The sequence below is a fragment of the Etheostoma spectabile genome, chromosome 21 (assembly GCF_008692095.1).
Source record: "Etheostoma spectabile isolate EspeVRDwgs_2016 chromosome 21, UIUC_Espe_1.0, whole genome shotgun sequence".
In the NCBI taxonomy this organism is placed as follows: Eukaryota; Metazoa; Chordata; class Actinopteri; order Perciformes; family Percidae; genus Etheostoma; species Etheostoma spectabile.
Window position 1 is genome coordinate 14,531,847 of NC_045753.1, and position 5,894 is coordinate 14,537,740.

General features: G+C 41.5%; 1 protein-coding gene across 1 annotated transcript in view; it reads right to left on the bottom strand.

Moving 5' to 3' along the window:
- Window positions 1-5,894, bottom strand: part of sec24c (SEC24 homolog C, COPII coat complex component) — a 23,101-nt gene that overhangs the window by 8,768 nt on the left and 8,439 nt on the right. Inside the window, 6 exon segments of the mRNA XM_032503130.1 lie at window positions 37-228; window positions 541-665; window positions 1,779-1,894; window positions 1,989-2,127; window positions 2,983-3,110; window positions 3,357-3,465. Of these exon segments, the coding sequence (XP_032359021.1) occupies window positions 37-228; window positions 541-665; window positions 1,779-1,894; window positions 1,989-2,127; window positions 2,983-3,110; window positions 3,357-3,465 (809 nt within the window).

Sequence of the window (5,894 nt, forward strand, 5' to 3'; positions counted from 1 at the left end):
GTGTGTGTGTGTGTGTGTGTGTGTGCGCGTTCCCACCTCTCAATAACAAGCCGGCTCTCGTTTACGTTGACAAGGAAGCCGTCGAGCAGGGGCACAAACATGTCTGATACATCTGACACCACCAACATCTGGGGCTGGGCCAGGCTCGCCTTGACGTTATAGAAGTGCAAAACCTTGTTGTAGGTGACAAAACCCACCCGCACTACAGAGTCCATTTCTGGGTTCTCCCTGGATGCAGAAACAGAGGATGAAATGGGAGAATGGTTGAGTTTACATTTACGTATATGAGCTGGAACCTAAATCTAAAACCTAAATCCTCGCTGTATTTTCCATCACTCCCACTACCTTTCCATGCTTAATTTTGTCCCTATCTCTTCCTATCTCTTCATAGTGTTTCCCTCGTCTATTCCATCTTTGCTTTTATCATACTTTTCCTCACTGGGTCAATGTGTCTCCCCTTTTCTCCTCTCTTCTTTCCCTGTCTCTCTGTTCCATTCATTTCCTCCTGCTCATCCCTTGTGTGTTTCTGTGTTTCAGTACCTGGGCAGGTAGTCTAGGAGGGTCTTGAGTTCCTGGCAGACAATGTTGACCATCCCGCTCTTCACAGCGTTGTAGGACACATCAATAAGGAAGATAAAGGCTGGAGGCTGTGGAATCTTGTTGTTCTGTTGGAGATAAGTAAATACTATGTATGACGTCATGTGTAAATAATAGTAAGATATTAATCATACAGACAGATTCTGACACTCCATCTGCTCATCAGCTGAGTGATACCAGCTTGGTGTCAAATCAATAAAAATCACAAAAGGCTTTTTTTTTATCTTTCTTTCTGAAAGTATCCAAAGAAATTTCCTTCCTTCACGTTAATACATTGTAATCACCGATTCAATCTTAGCATACGACGAAGTCATCAGGGTGGTATATTAATGCAGAACTGTATGTGTGTACGTTTCTCTCCTCTAATAACCAATTTGACAGAAACTGGACAGTACAGGTCCTTATTTATATTTCATATCCCAACAATACCTATATCGGTCCAGCACTCGTCAAGATAACAGAATGTACGGTTGACCTGCACAGAATCCTTTCCCAGTGGATACCAATGAAATAAAATGTAGAACAAACCAACTTTTAGCAAAACTCAATTGAGACAGTTACCTACAGGCTTTGCTAAATATTAGTTAATTGGATAATAACTAAGTAAAACTGGCTTGTGTTTGTAGATTGTTGTTGACAGTGTCGCTACCAAATGTGAGTCGAGTGCAAATGTGAGTTGCGCTTGCGTCACTTTGCTACAAGTAGCCTACATGATGCTAACGAGAGACTTCTGTAATGTCAATACTGTAAAAATGGAACCAGACAACAAAGTTTGTTCACTGTTGGTAGCAATCAAACAATCATAGCTAGCTAAAATGTTTTTGAAATGATTTCCATCTTCTGTTATTGTTTGTAATAAGAAAAGTTTATTATTTTATGATTTCAGAAATTTCAGTATGACACGTTAAGCAATAAACCGTTTTGATCTGAGCTGGAGTGACTCATTCCTTCGTGTCATTCTGACCTGTGATAAAATGAAACTAGCTTCTATTCAAGAGAATTACTACTTCTATTGCAGATCCCTAAGGGGAATCATGGGTAAACAATCCGCAGCCGAATCTATAATTTGGAATTTTGAAGTGCATTCAAATACCAAAACAAAGCTCTGAGAACAATGATCATGGTTGATTATATCCAGAGTCCAATGAGCACAAGGTTTGTTTCCTGCAGTAAGGACATACCTTACAGTAGTCGACAGTGGCCACAAACTCGTAGCTGCCCAGTGACAGCTCCGGCCTATCATAGCAGTCCACCCTCTTACCAGTGTGGTCCAGATGCTGGAAGTAATGTGGAGGCACTATGGGAAAAGAGCAGGAAGGGCAAACAAATAACGTCAGTGCAATGAGTTTAATATAAAACGTTTTAATACGTGAAAACTGACACAAACTCACCCTCTGTGACGCAGCTGCAAAAGCCACACTGGAAGCGCCGACCTCCCTCGATGAACTGCATGTATGGACACATGTAGGCCTTGCAACGGTTGCAGCGGACTGGACCAGCCTCGCCATGGTCCACCAGGTATGGAGGGGTCTGACGAGAGACGCGATGAAAGGAGTAAGAGAAGTCTTATCCAATAATCTAGATATCTGAGGCTGACAGACTTGATTCATACAGCTTAGCAATGAGAGCGACTTCCTCTGAAACCCTAATGTGGGCAGAATTAAGGAAACAGGTGTTAATGTGATATAATATAATATTTGCAAGTTTCATATAAAGTGGGTTTCCTTTACCAAATGATGTAACATAAAACTAGTCCACGCATTTACTTTGTGATGAGTGCATGAAACAAGGTCACGCAGCCACTCCCACCTCTGTGATTTTGAAACAGATTATCCCACTGACATCACACGCATCCTGTCATTAAAAACTACGTACCAGGCATTGCCCTGAAAATTAATCTCTTTCAAATCAGTTTATGGGTCAACTGTTATGAAAATCTCAGTGGAGGATAGAGCTGCACCGTTGAACCGACGGATGAAGGATGAGGAGTGGAGAGCAAAGGATGCTTGTTGTCGGGTCAGATTAACACTACTATCTAAACACTTGCAGGACTGCAACTAACACTTATTTCATTATGGATGATTCTAACAATTCTGTTTAAAGTGCTTGTTGTAATTTACCATAGCCATAATATCAGGTATGTATTCAAATGTCTTGTGTTATTTGACCAACAGTCCAAAGACATTCAGTAAAATCATAAACATTTTGCATCTTGCTTCTGTTGCTTTCTGATGGTTTTAAGATTAACAGTTTCTCTCTCTTAGATACTCATGCAATAACTGCCACAATTTCAGACAAAGTCCAGAAAAAGAGCCCTGTCTATACATGGCTTGCAGCATTTACAATAAAGGAATGGAGAACGGAGAGATGGGGGGCATTGCTCACCTCATCTGGCGGCAGCGTGGCGAGGGGCTTGATGACAGCGGCCAGAGGCACCTGAGACTGCTTGGCCATATCAGCTGTGCAAGGCACGTTGTAGGCCGTACAGCGGACAAACCTAGGACTGGCATTCCCTAAACACAGACACATATTCTCCATTAATATGAAAATCTTTATACAATCCACATCCACCTTTCTGAGATGCAAAGTTTGTTCAATGTTTCTGATTTTTGTTTTGCTAGCGGGTGAAGAAAGTGACCTTAACGATAATTCCATGAGATTGTGATCAAAAGGTGACAAGTTTAATTTCCTGAACCCTTTTGGAAGATGCGAGTGAGAAGCTGCCAGATGAGAATATGCTTACAGGAAGTAGAACCTACCTTGGTCTTTGGCCTGGAAGTTGGTGGTGACCAGCGGTGGGACTTGACCTCTGACCCCTGTGGTGAATGGCTCCGTGCACTTAGCCCTGTCATCTTCAATTACCTGGATCTAAAAATGAGGGAGGACGACAACAATATCCATAATTTATACATGTTTACAGCATAAATGCATACGTTAGCAGGGGTGTGACGAGACACCCAGCTCACGAGATGGACTAGACACGAGATTGGGTTCACGAGATTGAGATAAGCCAAGATTTTAACACTATTTTAGAGAAAACTTCAATGAAGAAATAAGACTGGAAAAATAGTCCTTAATTCAATCGAAAGTCTCAAAATGAAGAACGAGTAATGAAAGGTTTCGCCACAAACTCAAATGACTGGCTTCTTACACTGTAACTTATTCCATATGCAGGTGGAGACAGAGTCTCTTCACTCAGAGAACCAAGGTTACAACGTAACCAAGCGTTTTCTGGCAGTATTTGAGACCAGTTGTTTTGTACTTGGAGTGTATTGTACAGTAGACAGAGAGAATTAAAGCTTATTTTACTATTGTTTCACATTGATAGAATTCTAAAGGACAAGTAAATTACCATCAAACACTCAACAGATGATTTTTGGGAAGACAGACGCTCTTTTCTGCTCCTCTGCATTTTATTCATTGCAGCAGTAAACAAGTAGGCTACTCTAGTGTCGATTTAGGACCATTATAGGCCGAACGGAGAACATTTCTCTTTGTTTAATATCATTAACAGTAAAGTTAGGTTTTGCTGTCCACTTCCCGACTCATGTTAAAAAGGACAGAGAAGAAAGTGGTCTGCGTGAGACAGCGCCACAGTGAACTGCATGCTGCAGACGTGTGTGTGTGTGTGTGTCTCGGCAGAGCGAGAGAGAACTTGCTAACGTTTTAACACTGGGTTTTACAGGTTGCTTTTTTCCTTCTGCTACTGCTCTGCAAAAGTTCACTGAGTCAACTTTGGAGAACAACCAGGGGGATTGTCTTTGTTAATTTCGAGGTCGAAGTCAAACTCATCCGTCATGTTGACTGCTACTCTGCACTACCGATATCGCAAGACACTTTTTACCTCAACGGGAAATCTCATCACGTTATAGTCTTGAGATCTCGTCACACCTCCACACGTTCATACCACGTCCATGGGTCTCAGAAATTCTATAAGAAGAACATTTAACACACATGCAGGAGACGACCTGTACCCAACCCCTCCACACATCTACAGCTACAAAACACACACTGAATAAAAGGGATACAAAATCATAGTCATGACTTAGGCGACATACGGCACAAGTTCATGCTCAAGTACAATCCGCTGTGTAGATTCACAAATATGACAAACTGACTTAAAATCCAAAATAAATGACATCTCCGGGAAAAAGTTCAGGATTTATCAAGACATGCCAATAATGCAGGAACTGTGGGCAAGTCAAAACACTGCAGGCTAGCATGCAGGGCACAGAGAGGAGGTTTTGAGGCAGAGGCTGTCTGATCAGGAGGAGTGACGAACCATGAACCCTTCTCTCAAGTTCTCAAACTAAAATAGGTGGCCTCTAAGCCCTGATCAGACACACAGAAACAGTGAGATGAGCGTGAGGTAGTAGGAATGACCAACACAGAGAAGTGGAGGGGGAAAACTGACACGGATTGCTTTAAATTGAGACATATCATTGGGCAATGTCCTTAAGATTATTAGTATTCTGAGGAAGGCCACAATGATCATGACTTAAAATAATCCTAATTACAGTCTCTAAAACAAAAATGATTCTTAAAGGAATAGTTCAGCATTCTGGGAAATGTGATTTCTTGCAGAGAGTTAGATGAGAACTACCAGTAAAACGTGGATTTAGTTGTTTTCACACTTATGTTGTTGTATGAATTAAACAAATGAAATACGTGTTAATTAGTGGTGCTGGTTGCTAGACTTTGTTCCTTTGGACAGAGCCAGGCAAGCTATCTCCCCTATTTCCATTCCTATTGCTAAGCTAATTTAGCTGGCTGCTGTTTTACATACATTTAGTATACACAAATGGGGGATGTATCATTCTCCTCATCTTACTCTTGTCGAGAAGCAAATAAGTATTTCCGCCAAGATGTCAAACTACTACTATTCCTTTTTAACAATGTCATTTTTAGTAGTGTTTTGTTTGGACTGTGACTATTTTATATAGGCATTAGTCAGGGAACATATCAGATACCAAAACGTATCTGTGTTCCATGTACAGCATTAGTGTATGTTTCAAGTCTAAGTCCAAGTTTCTTATTTCCAACAGGAGCCCATCTTTCACATTGTGACGATCCCTAACTTTGAGGGGTAAGAAGGACTGAACAGAAGGTGAAAGCTGTGGGTTAGTGCAAGCGGGCAGAGAGGACGGGATGAAGCGGAGGAAAAGGCAGGCACACAGGAAACTTACTGGACTGGGGATAGCGTCTGGATCTATTCTATGTCTTGATTTCTGCACAGCCGGCATGTCAGACGCTTGCTTTACATTCAAAAGTTTGTCCAGCAAAAATTGTGCAAAACA